General features: G+C 47.0%; 2 protein-coding genes across 4 annotated transcripts in view; both read right to left on the bottom strand.

The window, feature by feature from the left end:
* The window catches only part of Pcyt1a (phosphate cytidylyltransferase 1A, choline), a 48804-nt gene extending 47440 nt beyond the window's left edge, over positions 1 to 1364 (bottom strand). The window contains exon 1 of one of the 2 annotated variants that reach the window (XM_057765246.1): positions 1249 to 1364. The gene's annotated coding sequence lies outside the window, so the exon portion shown is untranslated. Of the gene's footprint in view, positions 1 to 981; positions 1159 to 1248 lie in introns of those variants that run through there. The other variant, XM_057765247.1, reaches the window with a different exon arrangement.
* A 1312-nt stretch (positions 1365 to 2676) lies between these two features.
* Positions 2677 to 13432, bottom strand: Dynlt2b (dynein light chain Tctex-type 2B). Of its 2 annotated transcripts, XM_057765133.1 has the most exons (5): positions 13218 to 13432; positions 10148 to 10281; positions 7374 to 7443; positions 5503 to 5566; positions 2677 to 2812 (listed from the first exon to the last, which is right to left on the bottom strand). In XM_057765133.1, the coding sequence occupies exons 1-5, from the start codon at positions 13337 to 13339 to the stop codon at positions 2765 to 2767; spliced, it is 438 nt and encodes a 145-aa protein (XP_057621116.1). In that variant the 5' UTR covers positions 13340 to 13432; the 3' UTR covers positions 2677 to 2764. The 2 variants fall into 2 exon arrangements, with proteins under 2 accessions (XP_057621116.1, XP_057621117.1); XM_057765134.1 differs by lacking the exons at positions 2677 to 2812; positions 7374 to 7443 and having other exon boundaries at positions 5505 to 5566.
* Between the last annotated feature and the right edge of the window lie 5922 nt (positions 13433 to 19354).

Raw genomic sequence — 19354 nt, forward strand, 5'->3', positions numbered from 1 at the left:
CACTAGGGAGGCAGAAGCCAGATAGATCTCTGTGTGCTCAAGGCCACCCTGGTCTAGATAGTGACTTCCAGGACAGCCCAAGCAACATAGTCTCAAAAAAAAAAAAAACAAAACAAAAAAAACAAAAAAAAAAAAAAACAAAGCTGGTGGTGGTGACCCACACAGCACTTGGGAAGCAGAAGCAGATGTATCACTGTGAGTTCAAGGCCAGCCTAGTCTAGAGAGCGAGTTCCAGGACAACCAAGGCTACACAAAGAAACACTGTCTTAAAAAAAAAAAAAAAGAAAAAGGCAGGTAGCCCAGGCTCACCTTGAACCCACCAGGCTGTAGGACAACTCAATATACTCCTGCCTCAGCCTTCTGGTGTCAGGATTTTAGCTGTGTATCACGCACCCAGTTTTCAAATTTAGCTGTACTTTACTGTATACATCATAAAGATGTATGTAACTAACTTTAAAGATGTATGTAACATCATCATTGCAAACACACATACCTTAAACCCTTATTATGAAAACACAGTGGAAATTTCTATTCTAGTCCAGTTTTCCGTTTTTATTTCGTTGTCATCCGCTAACTATCTTCACAACCCAACAGTACATACATACACTGGGACTCATAGTTGGGAGACATTAATCTGAACCCGAACTTTCCATTCACAAGTGAAGAAACTCCATTTCAGTGGTGAAATGTGTTTCTCACCCACAGAACTTTGCCCCTAAAATTCAAACTCTTGTCTGATGAGTGTCACGCTCGTGTGGTTTCCACTTAAAGACCTCTCCCCGGTCACTCACTCACTCGCACTCCGTACACAAACACAACTTCAGAGCACCAACCCCAACTCCTGATCTTACGTTCTCCTCCAAGTCACCGCTTGCTGATGAGCGAGCCCTCGCCGCCGAGCTTCATGTTCCCACGGGTCAGTCCCCTCAGCCACCATCCATCGACCACTCAGTCCCCTGGGAGTCACTGCGGCATACTTACTCGGTCATGGTCCCGTCGCAGCCTCTGCCTCGCGCTCTCCGAGGTCAGAGTCCCTCGCGTTTACTGCTCCGGGGTCGCAGACCCCTCACAAGCAGTCCCCGCCCGGTCACAGTCCCCCTGGCTGTCACTGTTCCTCGGTCACAGTAGCCCCGCAGTCACTGCTCCGCATTTCCCTGGCTGTCACTGACCTGCTCTTCAGTCACAACCCCCTCACGGGCCCAGCCGGCATTTGTCCACGCAAGCAAACACTACCCCGGGGTTCCTTACCGCAGCTCCCCCGGGCTTGGGTCCCGTCCGATTCCTTCCTGGCGCCGCGTCACCTACTAGCGAAGTCAAATAGGTTGCGGGGAGACGCCCGGGAAACATCTGACCGGACAGCGGACCGGAAGTCCCGCCTACCGCCCGCCCTCTTGTCAATCCACCACCACGTCTCTGAAAACCACTACCTGACAGAGTAGTTCCGCTTCCAGCCAGGCGGGTGGAGGGACAGAGCAGAAGCACCGGACACGGGCGCGGGGTCAGCAGCCCTGGAGTACCGGATGTGTGGCGCCTCCTGTCGGCGGGGGCTCCCTGGGCTGTGGTCTCCCAGCGCCTCTTGCACCCGCCGACCCCCCGCACTTGTTCAGGCGTGCGGCCCCGATACCCAACCTCAGCAAAGAATTCAAGCCACGCCCGGCGAACGCTCGGGTCTGAGCTCACCGCCTCCGGTTATTCTGACCTAGGGTGACCCACAGAAAATGATCCCTACGAATGGACTGAGAAAGTAGTTGAGCAGTAGAGGCAAAGGCACTGGTAGGAAAATGCACGGATCGGGGTGGGCGGTCAAGAGAACGAACTTCGTACAGAGAACTTTTGGGGGATTTTGTTTTGTAGAGATTTCTTTTCCTCTTTTAAGATTTGTGCAGGTCCATAGAGGCCATAAACGGGAAAACAGATATCTTGGAGTTACAGGTTTTTCTGAGCACTTTCTGGGTGCTGGGACCTGAACTCTAGTCCTCTGCTAGAACAGTAACTGCTCTTCGCTCTTAACCGCAGAGCCATCGCTCCATCCCCTTTATGGGGCGGGATGGTGGTGGTGGGCTTTTGCTTGGGAATTAAAAATAATTTTATCAGACAGGGACTTACACTATTTCCCAGGCTGGCCTGGAATTTAACTACGTGTCCCATGCTGGCCTTGAACTTGCAGTGGGTCTCTGGCCCCAGCCTCCAGAATGCAGGCCTTAGCCACCACACCCAGTGCGATTTTGTAGTTGTAAGACAAGTGGGTACAGACAAAAGATGGGGGGAACCCACAAACTTTAATAAATTTGTTTGCACTTTTTCCTTGAAGATAACCAAGAAGGAAGAAAGATAGGTAAACTGCACCTGCTGAGGTGCTTCCAAGAAAGAAATGATTAAAGTCTGACTCACAAACACCCCTTGAAGTTCAAGTAGTATTTAGACATGGCTGATAAAATGGCCCAAATAAGGTCAGCTAGCTGGAGAAGACACCAAGGGCCTCTCTGGGGAAGATGATCATCACAAAAACAGGATAGGTTGTGGCCAACACAGAAGTCTCCAAATTTGAAGGGGTTCTACTTTATATACAACTTGGAAACTTCTCAGACCCTGACACTAAACAGATGTAGTAAGAGCTCAGATAGCATGATAAAGTCAAACCATTAGATATATAAAACCTAAAACAACAGATTTTAGGTGCCAAGGTCCAACTTATTTTTATTTGGTCAGGATATTATACAAAAGTTGAGGTTTCTTCGTGCTCACAGTCACCCTTTCCAAAGATTCAATAGTAGAAACAACCAAACGCTGCTACAACACAGAATAAGCTGTCCTAAAAAATAAATACAGAAAATAGAAATCCAGGGTGTTAGTGCTAATGAGATCGTTGGTCACACAGGCTATGACATCAGTGCTAACCAGTGTTATGTACTAGTATGGATACACTAGACCACTGTTAACTTTGTCTAATGAGACCGTAGGTCACACAGGCTATGACATCAGTGCTAACCAGTGTTATGACTAGTATGGATACACTAGACCACTGTTAACGTTTTCTTCTGTTTTCAGAGACTTCAACATAGACAATCAGACTTGAACTGATCTCCTGCATCAGCGTCCCAAGTGCAGGGTTACAGGTGTGACCCTCCATACTCTCCTTTTCGTCAATTTCCAATTATGGAGCTTTCTTCCTTCAAGAAACAGAAGGTTTCCAAGGAGCCGCTATAAAGTCGTTTTCCTGAGGACATCTACAAGACTGCTCGCTAAAAGGTGCCGAGTAGGGTAGGAGGGGAGGTGGGGGAGGGGATAATCGAAGCAGTCTATTTGCGTGTGGGGAAATGCCAGTGAAGCCCATTATGTGTAATTAACATGCATTAATCTGAGGATGTAGGAGGAGGATAGAGAGTGGGAGGTCAGCCTCTTTAATTACATATATAATTAATTACATAATTAATTATATGGTGTGGCGGTGCAGCCTTTAATGCCAGCTCTCAGTATACAGAGGCAGGATTGGTCTGCATAGAAAGTTCCAGGCCAGCCAGGGTTATTGTGGTGGGTATTCATTCTGCCAATAACCTTGGGCTATCTGGCCCTTTAAAAGGCAGTGCTTCTTATCTGCCTATGAGACCTCTTACAAGGAAGGAGGGAGGGTGGTCGCTCTCTCTTAGGTGGTGAAGGCCAGGTCAGGTGGCATGAAGCTGTGAGTGATTGGTCCCCTGCTTTTCAAGAACTCTACAACTGGATTTACCGTGTCCTGTATTCATGAGTGTATTTCCCTCCCCTTTTCATATCTTAATAAATCCTTAATACCACTTAAACAGACACACGTGGATTTCTCTTAACAGGTTCTGGTTCTGTAGTGAGACTCTTGTCCTTTTTTTTTTTTTTTTTTTTTGGTTTTTCGAGATAGGGTTTCTCTGTAGTTTTCGAGCCTGTTCAGCCTGTTCTCGAACTCACTCTGTAGACCAGGCTGGCCTTGAACTCACAGAGATCCACCTGCCTCTGCCTCCCAAGTGCTGGGATTAAAGGCGTGCGCCACCACCACCCAGCGCTGAGACTCTTGTCTTAAGAAAACAAAAACCGGGGCTGGAGAGAGGGATCAGGGGTGAAGAACACACTGCTCTTGCAGGGGACCCGCGTGGTCCCTGCACCCACATCGGGTGACTCATAGGGAATCATTCTGATACTCTCTCTGACCTCTGGGGCACCTGCACTCACATCAACATGCGCGCGCGCACACACACACAAACATATAGATATATATATATATTTAAAAAATTTTTAACAACAATGAGGTAAAATAATCAGATTTTTAAATTAAATATGTGAATGAAATTTTATGTAATGCATACTCACAAAATAATTATTCTATATTGCCTTACTTAAGACAAAAATAGTTATCAAATGTTTTGAATGTCTTGGAGTAAGTGTATTACCCAGAGCAAGGAATACAGGATATTATCATTATAACTAAGATAGGAGCATATGATGGTTAATATTCATTGTAAACCTGACTAGGTGTAGAGGAAGTCTGTGGGAGCATCCTAGACAGGTTTAGCTGAGGAGGAAAGGAAAGACCTGCCCTCCACATGGGCAAGTTCCTTCTACCACAAGCTGCCAACTGCTCCTGCTGCCAGGCCTTCCTCACAAAAATGGGCTCTACTGCCTGAACTAGAAGTCACATGTTGCTTCCTGACAGTATTTGATCTCAGCAATAAATAAAACAAGTAGCCAATATGGTGGATAAAGGGTTTTGTTTTGTTTGTTTTTTGAGAAAGGTTTCTCTTTGTAGTCCTGGCTGTCCTGGAACTTTCTCTGTAGACCAGGTTGGCCTCAAACTCAGAGATCCAACTGTCTCTGCCTCCCGAGTGCTAGGACTAAAGGTGTGAGCCACCACGTGGGCATGTGCAGTTATGTTATTAGAAGCCACTTTATCTGGTGTGCACGTCTTTGATCCAAGCACTCAGGAGGGAGAGGTAGGCAGATCTCCACACTCAGGAGGGAGAGGCAGGCAGATTTCCGTGAGTTCAAGGCCAACTTGGTCTACAGAGCTAGTGCCAGGACAGGCTCCAAAGCTACAGAGAAACCCTGTCTCAAAAAAACAAAAATCAAAACAAAACAAACAACATCAAAAGAAGCCACTTTTGTTTTCCTGCTTTAAGTAGAAATGTCTATAAATTAATTTTTTCACAAATAAAACAGTAAAATTTAAAATAAAACCACCGATGCTGGGCATTGTTGGCACACACTGTTGATCCCAGCACTAGAGAGGCAGAGACAGGTGGATCCCTAAGTTCAAGGCCAGCTTGGTTCCAGGACACCACCTACACAGAGAATCCCTGTCTCAAAAAAAAAAAAAAAAAAAAAAAAAAAGTTTCAGTAAAAACTCCTTATCCAGAAATATAAGGAGTTTTTAAAAGAGATGTCTCAAAAATATTATCGTGTCTTCCCATGTTAGCAGTAATCTGCTACACAATGGCCATGTGTCCCCAGACAGGAGAAAGGAGTTTCCCAAAGACTTACGTTCATGAAGACATCATGAGTGTAGTTGTCAGTGTCTGCATCCCAGAAACATCGAGCAGCCATGCTGGAATGCCAATGAAGACTGGTCAGCAGTGGACACTGTACATCTGACCTATGATCTGCCATAAGCAAGTTCATTCCCTAAAATCTCACAGGTCCATGCTTCAACCTTTCCATGGCACATGGAGGCAAAATATGCTGGACCACCAGGAAGGACAGGAGTCACAGGCAAGGCTGCTTGCAGCTAGAGGTGAGGGCCAGGGTCTCTAGCCACCTATCACCCCAACTGGCTTCCTGACAATTACACGGATCAAATTAATTTGGCTACGACACTTGTGGGTGACTTTCAGTGGGCTCAATTCCTGCAAAATAATAGGAAAAGAGATCTTGGAAAAGACCCAATATAATACTTCATCCAACCTGGTCATTTGTAGAGACCTATCCAAGAAAGGGACAACTCTGAGCTATAATTCAATCTTCTAACTAGACCAGCATTAGGAGGCCCAAACCTGTAAAACCAACATTTGGGAAGCTGTGGAAGGTTGCTGCTAAAAAGACCAGGGCAGCAGAGAGACACCCTGTTTCAAAAACAAACAAAAACCAAGTACAGTCCTGCAAACCTGTAATTTCAACACCGGCAATTGAAGGCAGAAGATCGAGAGTTCAAGGTTATTCTCAGCCACAAATAAACTTGATGTCAGCCTGGGCTACAGTGAGACCCTGTCTTAGAAAACAAAACTAGAATTTGAAAATACCTTTAGGGGCAGTAGGAATATATATATAGCATCAGACTATTTATAACTATAAAGTTAAATCATAGAGTAGTTCTTTAGTCCCTGAACTCTGCATATACTGAAATTTTAGATAATGGCTTCTTTCCTTTTTTAAAGACATAGTCTCTCTATGGTTCTGGCTATCCTAAAGCTCACTATGTAGACTAGGTGTAGGCCTCAAACTGAAAGGATGGAGAAAGAATTTGTGCACCATGACATAAAATAGAGGTCAAAGGGCAACTATTGAGAGTTGGTTCTCTCCTTTCACTAAGTTGAGTCCAGAAATCAAACTTGGGTTGTCAGACCTGATGGCATGTGCCGTTAGCTGATGAGCCATCTCTTCAGCCTCCCAGTTTTCCTTGGAGCTTGGCCTGACTACATCTCACAATGTCAACCCAAACCAGGAGAAGTTTCGAATACAAGACACTGTACTGAAGACAACTCTAGATTTGTGGGGGCCGAGACTATAGTGAGGTGGAGATCATTTCCTATGTGTAAGGCCCTAAGTCCAATATGCCCACCCCATGGACCACAAACTAAATAATGTGGATGGTCAAGAAGTCAGAGTTAGGCCTGGTGACAGGGACCGCTAAGTAATGCTGGCATGCAGGCACATCCAGGGCAGAGCATACAACAAGACTTGTGACCAGAGGTGACTCTAGGGACATCTACCTGGGAACCACCCAGACATTAGCCTTACGAATTCATGGCTGCATCTGTTAAACCATTCTCCTGACTCTTTCAGAGACAAAGGCTTACTGAGTGAGTTATCTATGCACACAGTGGACAGCTCCCAAGGAGCGCAGATGGGACAGGAACACACATACATACACACACCCCCACACACACCCTACCCCCCCCACCCCACACACACACATACACCCTACCCCACCCCCCCACACACACACATACCCTACCCACACACACACACACACACACCCTACCCCACCCCCACACACACACCCTACCCCCCCACACACACATACCCTACTCCCCCCCACACACACACACCCTACCCACACACACACACACACCCTACCCACACACACACACATACATACCCTACCCCACCCCATCCCCCCACACCCTGCTACTCACAAGACGCCTTCGCCCCTCTGCTCGCCAATCACCACTTGCACCACCATTTTATACCGGTCATATCCCAATTCTAAGAAGGAGAAGAGCAGAAAGTTAGCTCTATCCAAGTCCGCAGTAACATGACATGCTGATCACAGATTCTTCCAGAATAAAGAAGCACACAGCCCATGGGTACTTAAGGAGTAGATAGTAAGATTACAGGTCTGAGGCCTGGAGATAAGCCCTGACTAAAGTTGCCCTGAGGTAAACCCTTAGAGCCTAACTTTCCCTTTTATCTCACTAGTCTGTTAAAAGGGAAAGTTCTCGCCTGTTAGACTGTTGTACGGTACGGAGAGAAAAGGTATGAAGACACACAGGGTCTCAGTGAACCTGGACCCTTCCTGAGACTGCCCCTCAGTTTACAGAAATAAGAAAACATTCTTCTTGCCTTGGGACCAGAGAGCTCATAACAACTCAAAAGTAGACAAGAACCTTTCTTTTAGAAGTGGCATGTACAAGGTGTATCCGAGCTGGGAGTTCGTCACTGTGTTGGGGGTGGGGCACAGGATCAGCAAAGACTGCACACAGAATGTGCTGGAGAGTGAGAGTTTACCAGGAAGAGAGCTCTTCAGTGTTAGTCCCTTCATGGAGCGGGAATAACAAAGGCATGAGAATGGGACTGGAGAGGTGGCTCGAGGAGCAGGGTGCTTGCTGCTTGCACAGAGGACCAGAGTTCAGTCCGCAGCGCCCACATCAGCAGCTCACAACCACCTCTATCTTCAACCCCAGAAAACCCCCGCTCCATGGGCACCCACACAGCACATCACATAAATTAAAGAATAAAACTAGGTAGATGGTGAGAACATGGGATCTTCAGGAAACTGTAAGCTATTCATTAAGGTGGAGGGGAAGAAAAGAAACATAACCTGGCATGTTTGCGTGTGAAACTCAGCACTTTGGAGGCTGCAGGAGGAGAAGTTCAAGGTCAGGACGCAGGACAGCACAGTAAACTGGACAAACAACCTGACGACTACAGACACTGTCCAGAGGCAGCCTGAACAAAATTCGTGGGGAAGATCCCAGTTTGTTGGTGCACTTTTGTTGATGGTCGTTTGTTTTGTTAGAGCCATGATCTCACACTCATTAGTCTTCCTGCTTCTGCTTCCCGAGTACTGTGACTACATGTGGGCGCCACCCTGCCCTCCAAATCATTATTTTAAGAACAGTCCCCCCTCACCTGAGATGTCCCCCTTCTCCCTGAACCCCTAATGGCACAGAAATGTATGTGGGACACTCAACATCTAGCCGTGACGCCGGGCGGTGGTGGCGCGCGCCTTTAATCCCAGCACTCGGGAGGCAGAGGCAGGCGGATCTCTGGGAATTTGAGGCCAGCCTGGTCTACAAGAGCTAGTTCTGGGACGGGCACCAAAGCTACAGAGAAACCCTGTCTCGAAAAACCAAAACAAAAAACAAAAAACAAACAAACAAAAAAAAAACCATCTAGCCGTGACATCATCATTCTGAAAGAGAAATAAAAGGCTTTTTAAAGATTTATTTTTATGTAGATTAGGTCTTGCCTGCAATTTATATATATGCACCATGTGCATGCCTGGTACCCATGAAGGCCAGAACAGAGTATTTGGATCCATTGAAACTGGAGTCTAAACAGAGTGGCCTCAATGGAACAAAAATTGTGACATCCATGTGACCATGACTTTGTGGCAGAACATTTGCCTGGTATGCAGGAGGCCTTGAGCTCCATCCCCAACACTACAAAAGCGGGATGGCACAGACAGAAGTAAATAACTTCTCTGATGGTATAACACTAAAAATAGGGCATGGTACCGGGTGGTGGTGGCGCACACCTTTAATCCGAGCACTCGGGAAGCAGAGGCAGATGGATCTCTATGAGTTCTAGGCCAATATGGTCTACATAGCAAGTTCCATACCAGCAGAGCTACATAGTGAGACCCTGTCTCAAAATACAAACGTTTCTGTTAGCAAGAGACAAAAGCACAAAATGTATTATGCATATGTTGAATTTGGCAAGAGTGGAGGGCTGAATAAGAAAAGCAGTTAAGAATTCAGTAAGGCCGGGCGATGGTGGTGCACGCCTTTAATCCCAGCACTCGGGAGGCAGAGGCAGGCGGATCTCTGTGAGTTCGAGACCAGCCTGGTCTACAGAGCTAGTTCCAGGACAGGCTCCAAAGCCACAGAGAAACCCTGTCTCGAAAAACCAAAAAAAAAAAAAAAAAAAAAAAAAAAAAAAAAAAAAAAAGAATTCAGTAAGAAGTGGGCCCAGGACAGTCTGGGAGGGTACCGAATGCTGGACTAAATAATCTACAGGTTGGTGGGGGGAAAAGAAGCAATGATAACAAGGGAAAGGAAGGAAGCCTTCTGAATACTTGGGTTTCTCGGACATGGCTTCCCTGTGATGCTTTCGCGCAAATCTGTACTCTTTCCTCCAGTCTGTGAGATTCTGCCTGAGAAAAAGTTACCAAAGAATCACAGAATTCTAGACACTGAAGAAAGTTTGTCTTTAATAGAAAGCATAGATCCCGTCCTGGGATCAAAGATGGGGCAGGGTGCCAGGTGGGCAGTGGTGACCCATGCCTTTATCCTGCCACTCAGGAGGCAGGTCTCTGTGAGGTTAAGGCCAGCCTGCTCTATAGAGTGACTTCAAGGACAGCCGCAGACACACAGAGAAACTGTCTGGGGGGAGGAGGAGTGCAGGAACAAATGGTCAGAACTGGGCGTTTGAAGGGAGCTTCATTTCCAGCGACAGCCCGGGTTACCTTTCAGTTTATCTTTAATGGTTTCCGATAGACGTTTTGTGAGATGAGGCATTTCATCTGGAGAATATTCAGCGCTTGCCAGTTCCTCTTTGAGCACGGAATGGATGCAGTCTTTAACCACAGAGGGTCTAAACCTAAATCAAACAATTTGAGAACATCTAAATGTCAGCTCAGCACCCCAATGAGCTCCCTTCAACACCCCAACATCATTCTCACGTCAGCCTTTTTGTCAGCAGCAACCTTAAAAACTGTATCTAGTTGTGAAGTCACTGGGAGGTGGTGGTGCACACCTTTAGGTCCCAGCACTCAGGAGGCTGAAGCAGGAGGATCTCTGTGAGTTGGAGGCCAGCCTGGTCTACAGAGTGAGTTCCGGGACAGCCAGGGACTCGAAGACAAAAAAATAAATACATGAAATACTGTATCTAGGGCCTGAGAATGTAGCTCAGTGGTAAAGAACTTGCCTTGCATGAATGAGGCTCTGTTTTCGATCTCTAGCACTGGCCCCACCTGATACTGTTATCTACTTCTTCCATCCTTTCTTCTTACATTTACTTTGAGTCAGGATGTCTGTGTGGGAGTCGGCTCCTTCCTTTCACTACCAAGGTCTCCAGGACTGAGCTCAGGTCATCGGGTCTGAAGTAAAGCACGTTCACCAGCTGGGTCATCTCACTGGTCTCTTTTATTTGTTTATGTGCACATTTGCCTGTGTGTATGTATGTGCACCACGTATAACGCCTGGTGCCCCTGGAGTTACAAACAACAGTGAGCTGCCCATGTGGGTGCTGGGAACCAAACCTGGGTACTCTGCAGGGCAGCAGATGCTCTTAATTGTTCTCCAGCCCCTGCTTATGCTCTTTCCGCCATTCACAAAATGCTAAGCTTCTCTTAAACAAGTCTCACTGGCACATACTAACCCCGTTCTGTGCCATTTCCAAAGGAAACACAGCTCAGGGACATTCTATACATTAGAACATTTGCTGCGGTAACTGCACATACCTTTTTCAATATCCACGGGGAAACTGCTGCATGAAGTTGCTATCACATATAGGACTATCTCTACCTTTTAAAGATTTACTTATATTTTATATTTTTGGTGTTTTGCTTGCATGTATATCTGTAGAGGCCAGAAGATAGCATCTGATCCTATGGAACTACAGTTACGGATGGTTGAAAGCCGCCATGTGGGTGCTGTACTCCAGTCCTCTGGAGGAGGGGCTGTAGGACCCTCACCCCTTATTCTCAAGGGGGCGAGAAGAAATTTCCTAGCAGAATGTTTTCCCAGGAAGATAGTTGCCTTCCCTTCTCCCACCCAGCAGATTCCGAGCACAAGGTGACTTAGCTCAGCCCAGCCAGGCACCTGGTACAGGCTGATAAAGATGGCCTAACTCAGGAACAGTGGCCTTGCTCTAAGAACAAGGAAAAAGCTGACTTAGAATGGGAGGGAGCAAAAATCCTTGCATCCGTGCCAAAGCAGCTTCAAAAAGCCTCTTTGTAGTTATGCCTTTAAAAGCCTACCCCACAGAGGAGACACAACTCTCTCTACCTCACTATAACGGGATTAGTAGATAGGGGTTCCAAACATGTTTGTAGTATGCTGATTAAACCTTGCTTATTGCCGGGCGTTGGTGGCGCACGCCTTTTATCCCAGCACTTGGGAGGCAGAGGCAGGCGAATCTCTATGAGTTCAAGTCCAGCCTGGTCTACAAGAGCTAGTTCCAGGACAGGCTCCAAAACCACAGAGAAACCCTGTCTCGAAAAACCAAAAAAAAAAAAAAAAAAAAAAAAGGAGAGATGGCTCAGAGGTTAAGAACATTGCCTGCTCTTCCAAAGGTCCTGAGTTCAATTCCCAGCAACCACATGGTGGTTCACAACCATCTATAATGAGATCTAGTGCCCTCTTCTGGCCTGCAGGCATGCATACAGACAAACCTCAGTTTACATAATAAATAAATCTTATCGGGTGGTGGTGGCGCACGCCTTTAATCCCAGCACTCGGGAGGCAGAGGCAGGAGGATCTCTGTGAGTTCGAGGCCAGCCTGGTCTACAAGAGCTAGTTCCAGGACAGGAACCAAAAAGCTACGGAGAAACCCTGCCTCGAAAATCCAAAAAAAAAAAAAAAAGATGGTGGCGCACGCCTTTAATCCCAGCACTCGGGAGGCAGAGGCAGGCGGATCTCTGTGAGTTCGAGACCAGCCTGGTCTACAAGACCTAGTTCCAGGACAGGCTCCAAAAAACCACAGAGAAACCCTGTCTCGAAAAACCAAAAAAAAAAAAAAAAAAAAAAAACAAAAAAAAACCCTTGCCTCTCTGGTGGTCGTATCTGGGCACAGCAGAGCCAGTGCTCTAAACCACTGGGGCGTGTCTTCAGGCCTTCACCTTGGATTTTGAGGCAGGGTCTCTAAGTCTTGCACGTGAGGTTATGCTGGCCAGAAAGTTCCAGAGCCTGTTTCTCCAATACCAAGACCAAATCTCCATCACTAGGATCACAATATGCAACGACTTTAGTGGGTGCAGGAATTGAACTCAGGACTTGATGCTTTCAGAGCAAGCACATGACAGACAGAACTCTCTACAGCCCCTCCCCCCCAATCTACACCCCTTACCCCTCGAATTAAAAAAAAAAATCCTCTCTCGGTTCCAGTGAGATGGCTTAGCTGGTATTACAGTCAAGCCTGATGACCTAAATTCAATCTCAGGAACCACATAATGGAAGAACTGAACAGAACCAATTCCAACAAGTTGTCCTCTGATCACAAGTGCACAGCACAGGTGAGCACGCAGTAACTCTCAAGAGTACTGCCAGCAAATTGCCTGTTTCCAGCCTCTGTTTTTTCTGTCCCCGGTGTGCACGCCCTAAAGCCTCCGTGAGGTCAACCACTCCCATGAGCCAGCATAGGGTTCCCGGGAAGACCGGCCAATCCCGCGGCAGAGCTCTGCTTTGGAAAAGTCGCCACAGCGGAACGCCAAAGCCCGCCCAGCTCCGCCCCTCTCCGCGTCTCCTTGGCGACGCTGAAGCGCCCGGGCCCCACTCCCGACCGACTTCGTCCGCCGTGCCCCGACCGCTACGCGCCTTTGCTGGAAAATGGGCCTCAGAATATAGGTGTTCTCCGGCTCCCCTGAGTTTTTGTCGGCCTCGAACAAGCCCTCGGAGGCACCGACTGATCCGGACCGGCCTTTGGTGGACGCGGCCATAGTCCCGCGTCTGGACCAGAGGATCTCTAGAGAGGCCCGGCCGGTTGCTGCGGCCCAGAGGTCCCAGAGCGCGTCCCCAGGACAACGGGTCGCTCACGTGACATGAATAGCCACGCCCCCTTTGGCGCCTGCGCACTGGCTGCAGCTAATGGTGCCTAGTAGTCTGGGGTTAGGGAACCTACCGCTTGCTGGCGCCAGCAAGCAGCGAGACCAGCCCAGGCTAACTTCCTTCTGTTTCTTCTCTTCCTGTTTTTGAGACAGGTGGCCTCGAATTTGCTAGGTAGCAGAAGGTACCGCTGAACTCCGGCCTCGACCTTCCCAGGTTTGGGATAACGGGCATGCACCACCGTGCTAAATTTTATGGGTGCCAGAGCTAGAACTCTACTGAGTCACATCTATGCACACTGTTCCTTCTGGTTTTGGACAACTTGTGAATTAAAAGAAAGAGTCAAGAGTAGAATTTATTTATAAATTTTTGTTTTAATTTTTGAGGCAAGATTTTTTTATTTTAGTTGAAATTTATTTTATACACTATATTCTTATCATACTTTCTCCTTATGCCAGGTTCACCAGATTCCCCCTCACCTCCCTGTCAGATCCAAAGGAAACTCTAATTCACTCAACTCCAAAAGGCAGCCCAAATATTCAGAAATCAACTCCTGCTGGACTATAGGAATTCTGGCTGTGAGATAAAAGCCAGTGTTGCTCAAGAACCTGTGGAACTGGTTATGCCTTACCTCCTGCAGAAAGAATTTCGTCTACCCAAGCTCTTACAGCATTTCTAAGTGTGTACTGGCCTCCAGGCTCCCTCGCAGATAACCCTGGCCACATCCAGTCTCCTGGCCACGTTCAGTCAACTTCTTTCCCTCTGCTCTGGACTTTTTCAAATGTCTCTGGCTGTTCTCTCATATCTATAATAAAAACCTTAATCGTGTCATGTTGGCAATTTCTTTACTGTGTCCCCTTGAATACACTTCCTACCCCAACCCCAACTTAAGACTCTGCTCTCTCTCTCTCTCTGAAAAAAAAAAAAAAGCCAAAAAAAAAAAACAAAACAGGTCTAGTGGCTTTAATTTCAGCAGTTTGGAAGCATTGGCAACAGATCTTGGAGTTTGTGGCCAGCCCGTTTTACAGAGGGAGTGTAGGGTGAAAGGGTCAGTGAAAACAACTTGACCCCAGAACCAGAGCTTGAAATTGCACCAATCCCTCAGCTTGCTCCAGAGTCAGGCTACAAAATCCCACCAATCCCTGAGCATAGAATCCCACCAACCACTGAGGCCCCTGTGTACAGAATCCCACCAATCCCTAAACACAGAATCCCGTGAACACAGAATTCCACCAATCCCTGAACACAGAATCCCACAAATCCCTGAGATCCCTGAGCACAAAATCCCACCAATCCCTGATCTTGCCCTAGAATTGGGCCACAAAAACCCACCAATTTCAAGCCACCCAGGGAAGTCCCACTCCCCAAGAAACCCTATCTAAGCTCTGTGCCCTGTTCAATTTGCTCCCGCTTCTCATCCTAGAGGCAGCTACCCTCCTGCATTTTTCTGATGGAGGAGGGTCTATGTGTTACTTTTATTGGTTAATAAAGAAACTGCCTTGGCCTTTGATAGGCCAGCCCTTAGGTGGGTGGAGAAGACAGAACAGAATGCTGGGAGAAAGAAGCCGAGTCAGTCAGTCGCCACGATTCTCCCACCCAAGACAGACGCAGGTTAAGATCTTTCCTGGTAAACCACCACCTCGTGGTGCTACACAGATTATTAGAAATGGGTTAATCAAGATGTGAGAGTTAGCCAATAAGAGGCTGGAACTAATGGGCCAGGCAGTGTTTAAAAGAATACAGTTTCCGTGTAATTATTTCGGGTAAAGCTAGCTGGGAGCCAGGCCACAGCCCGTCACTCCCACCACTATATTTTTCCTTCCCAATAAATCTCCTGAGTGAGGTTTGTTGTGCAGTGTGTGACATTTTCCTTGGAGTGGAGCCCAGCTGTAATGATTTTTTTGCCAGAGCCAGAGCAGAGTGGTTAACAACTTCACTGGGGATACCCTCCCCTACCAGAACAGAGTTGGTCCACTTGTATTGGGAAAACCTTTCCCTGGAGCAGAGCTGTAAGCTGCCACTCTTAGAGTGACTGTGACATTCTTTGGCTCCCGATGGTCAGAATTCCTTTCCATTCAAGCTGCAATACTTACAGAGTTCTGTTAGCCCCCAAAGAAATATGGGACAAGTCTCACTCAGTACCTGTAGCTCCTCCCAGCACTTCTGACCCAGCCCCACATCCTAAACCTCTCCAACCTAGGCTCTGGGCCTCATTTGCCTTCCCCCAGATTCTGATCCCTATGTAACAGCCATTTTGGCTACACAGCCTCTTGGTTCTCATGCATTCTCTTGGTCTTCTTGGTCCTCTTGATCGCCCTCTCCTCTCTTCTTCCTCTTCCTCCCGCAACCCCACAGCCCAGTCTATTCTGCTGACCATGGTCAGTCTGGACTCTTCCAGATGCCACTGGCTGGTTTGTCCCTCATGTACAATAAAGACCTTTCTTGGGTTTTGAGACAGGGTTTCTCTGTGTAGCCCTGACTGTCCTGGAACTTAAATGAAAATGAGGACAAGACTGCGTGCCTAGGTACAGGTGAGAAGGATGTTTTGTTGTTGCTGTGGTGCGGGAGAATTGTCTGTATTCTGTCAATCATGTTTTAAATAAACACTGATTGGCCAGGCAGGAAGTATAGGCAGATCACCAGACAGGAAGTAGAGGCAGGGCGATGAGAACAGGAGAATTCTGGGAAGGAGGAAGCCCATTCCTGGCACTCCTGCCCAGACCACCGAAGAAGCAGGATGTAATCTGCCTGGCTAAAAAAGGTACTGAGCCACATGGCTAACATAGATCAGAATAATGGGTTAATATAAGTGATAAGAGCTAATAAGAAGCCTGAGCTAATGGGCCAATCAGCTTTATAACTTAAAAAGATATCTGTGTGATTTTCTTTGGGGTTTGCCGACTGCGGGGTACTGGGCGGGATGGAAACCCAACAAGCAAGCCGGCCCTGTTCATGTTACATTGCTGTTGTTTTGCTTGTTTGTTTTCTGCTTTTTTGAAACAGGGTTTCTCTTTGTAACATCCTGGAACTCACTTTGTAGATCAGGCTGGAATTAAAGGTGTGTGTCACCACTACCCAGCACCTGTCTGTAATTTTAACAGGCAACTTAACTAATGAACTAATGAGCTACCGAGGTGTTTGTAACCTTGGGAGTCAGGGGAGAGCTGTTAAACTGGTAAATCTATCAGTACCCTAGTCATCAAACACCATCAGATCTGAGAAGGATAAATTTTACCCGAGTAAGCAGAAGTGAGACAGCCTTCCATTTACCTAGACAGCTACCCCAAGTTTCTCCGAGGTTCCAAGGTAGTATCAGTTTTCAACTGCCAAGTAAGATCTGACAGACTTTCCTGTGGAGTAGGAATTTGGGGGAGACCGGCCTACCTTGCTTGACTTGACAAAGCAGGGTAATCTATTCCCCAGTGTCTTGCTTGTCCACAGACTGGACAGGGTCTTAGCAGCAGTTAAGATGCAAGGCAATTTTTTCCTGTGACTGGCTTTGCTACATTTAAAGCAAGCTCCAGATGGAAGTTCTTCTATGGTCATCCATATAGGATGCTGCCAGGACCTGGCATGTCTCTACCATGAGAAGACTTTTTATTAAAATGCCATATTCTCAGACCTCTGAAGCGTTTGAGGATGGGGGGGGGTCATTATCTGTTAGGCATAAGCAGTTTAGTGTATCTAGAAGGCAAATCCCAGTTTTCACAGGCTCAGGCCTTTAATCCCAGCACTCGGGAAGCAGAGGCAGGCAAGTCTCTGTGAGTTAGAGGCCAGCCTGATCTACAAGAGCTAGTTCCAGGAGCTGGAGAGATGGCTCAGAGGTTAAGAGCATTGCCTGCTCTTCCAAAGGTCCTGAGTTCAATTCCCAGCAACCACATGGTGGCTCACAACCATCTGTAATGGGGTCTGGTGCTCTCTTCTGGCCTGCAGGCATACACACAGACAGAATATTGTATACATAATAAATAAATAAATATTTTTTTTTAAAAAAGAGCTAGTTCCAGGACAGGCACCAAAAGCTACAGAGAAACCCTGTCTTGAAAAATCTAAATAAATAAATAAATAAATAAATAAATAAATAAATGTCCCAATGTGTCTTCTATGACATTCAGAAGGGGTAGTTGCTGGAGAAATACCCTTTTACAAGTTCCAGGAGAGACAGGCTAATTTTAGTAATCAGATTTTGATTCAGAATGTTCCTTCTTCAGTCAGACATGGTAGCACATTTGGGAGGTGGAGACAGGTGGATCAGGAGGAGTACAAGACTATCCCCAGCTACATGGTGAGTTAAAACCAGCTTGAGCTACATGAAACTCTATCTCAAGCAAAACAAAACGAAAAGTTCATTCAGGAAGGCCTAGATTGGCCTCTGTGGTTCTAACTCCCAACCCCCACTTTCCCTGGTCATCCTTCATAATACCCCGGAGTGGTCTGGCTCCTTAGGGCTGCCCTCTAGCATCTGTCGGTGAGATTCTTCATGCTCTGCCTGACTGGTTATGACTCCCTTTTGGAACTGGTCTGCATACTGAGGTCTGTGGAGAAAGACCACAGGGCAGGGTAGACAGCCCACACCAGCTCAGTGCTCACAGTCTCTGTAGCTGCCCCTTGGCTCAACAACACCAGCCCTGCTTCTGGCATGAGCCTTGCATCCATAGACAAGCTTGAAATCTGTCTGGCACTGTGGTGGTTTGAATGAGAATGGCCCCCATAGGCTCGTATATTTGAACATTTGGCCTGAAACTGGTAAACTGTTTAGGCAGGATTAGGAGGCATGCCACTGTTGGAGGACGTGTGTCACTGGAGGTGGATTTGAGGTTTCAAAAGTCCATGCCAAGCCCTGTCTCTTTCTCCCCACCTCCAGACTTCCAGATGATACAAAGCTCTCAGCTACTGCTACAGCACCATGCCTGCTGCCATGCTCTCTGCAATGGTGATCACAGGCTCACTCTCCATAACTGTAAACCTCAGTAAACTATTACTTTATAAATGGCCTTAGTCATGACATGTCTTCACAGCAGTTGTGAAGTAGCTAAGCCACCTCTCACACCTCTTTGCTGGACTAACTTAACTCTTCCAAGCAGTATCAGCTCAGACACATCCAAAGCCTTCCCGAGGCTTTCTCTGGAGCTCACTGTTCCTCTGAGCTCCTTGGTACCTGTGTTGAATGCTAACATAGTTCTTACCCATATGATGTTCAAAGTATGGTAAGTCTGAAAGGCAGGGCAGGGACCAAGGGCAAGCAGCTTGCCCTGGGCACTTCTGGATTGGATTTATAGCATGAGCAACTGTGCAGGCCTACAGCGGGTACTCAGAACATACTACTTGTTGAACTCTACCATAGACTGCTAGAAATAACCATTGTCTGTTAGTCTGCTAGGGTTACTCTAACAGACTTCCTCAGTCTGGAGGACTAGTCAACAGAAGTCTGTGGTTGTTGCTGTGGTTGAAACAAGGTCTCTCTATTTAGCCAAGACTGGCCTTGAATTCATGATTCTCCTGCCTCAGGTTCCTGAGTGACAGTATTATAAGCATGAACTGCAATGACCATATTTTCCTCACAGTTTAGTAAGCTAGAAATTGAAGATCAAGGTAACAGCAGATTTGATTTCTAGGGAGGTGTGTCTCTTCGGGTTGCAGATGGGTAACTCCTTGCTTCGTCCTTATGTGGCCTTTTCTTTATCCTCACGTGTACAAACACCACCTTCCTTCTTCTCCTCAACCTTTAAAAAAATTGGGGTGGGCCTACATAGATGGATCAGTGATTAAGAACACAACCTACTCTTCCAGAGAGCCTAGGTTTTAATTCCCAGCACCCTCATGGTAGCTTACAACCATTAGTAAGTCCAATCTCAAGGAATCTCACCCCCTCTTCTGGCCTGCAAGAAGAGGCTTTCTTCTTGTATGAA

This window comes from Chionomys nivalis, chromosome 3 (genome assembly GCF_950005125.1).
Source record: "Chionomys nivalis chromosome 3, mChiNiv1.1, whole genome shotgun sequence".
Lineage (NCBI taxonomy): Eukaryota > Metazoa > Chordata > Mammalia > Rodentia > Cricetidae > Chionomys > Chionomys nivalis.